General features: G+C 46.7%; 1 protein-coding gene across 1 annotated transcript; it reads right to left on the reverse strand.

The window, feature by feature from the left end:
* Positions 1–114: 114 nt before the first annotated feature.
* Positions 115–511, reverse strand: PPTG_20016 (hypothetical protein). Its single transcript, XM_008918894.1, has one exon. The coding sequence runs from the start codon at positions 329–331 to the stop codon at positions 140–142; it is 192 nt and encodes a 63-aa protein (XP_008917142.1). The 5' UTR covers positions 332–511; the 3' UTR covers positions 115–139.
* Positions 512–565: the final 54 nt, after the last annotated feature.

Consider the following 565-nt stretch of genomic DNA (forward strand, 5'->3'; position numbering starts at 1 on the left):
GGCAATCTGTCGTGATCGTTAGTTCTTATGGGCCAATGTTAGCATATAAACTTGCAGGAGTTCCCACCTGGTTTCAATCGCTAGATGGACTCTGGATTAAAATCCAGACAATTTATCCAAACAAATACACATATTTATTTCACTGATGCTGAGTTGCTTTCTCTACGTTGAATCTTCCGTCTGGTGCGACGAGAGCACCATTGAAAACAAGTGAAACGTCCTCCAGGTTGCCCACAAGTTCCACCATTGGCGTCAGCATATCCGTGTGAGTAAACAACCCGATCACGCGCTTGCTCGTCTCATCCCAGTCGAACCGCACCGAACCACGCATAACAATATGCTGGTTCAGCAGTTTTGTGGAGATACCCACCTTGCGCTCATCCTTATCGCCAATGCCTTCCGCTAGACTTTGGAATAAGTACTTCAGTGCGTGATTGGTCAAAGTGACGCTTGTGATGGTCGTTGCAATCAGAGACTGAGTCGTCAATTGTTTCAGACTCTCGAGCTGAACACGACCATCAGGGAATGCCTGCGTAAAGATTTTCCAGCTTTGTGTAAGTGCCTC

Source organism: Phytophthora parasitica (genome assembly GCF_000247585.1).
Source record: "Phytophthora parasitica INRA-310 unplaced genomic scaffold supercont2.358, whole genome shotgun sequence".
Lineage (NCBI taxonomy): Eukaryota > Oomycota > Peronosporomycetes > Peronosporales > Peronosporaceae > Phytophthora > Phytophthora nicotianae.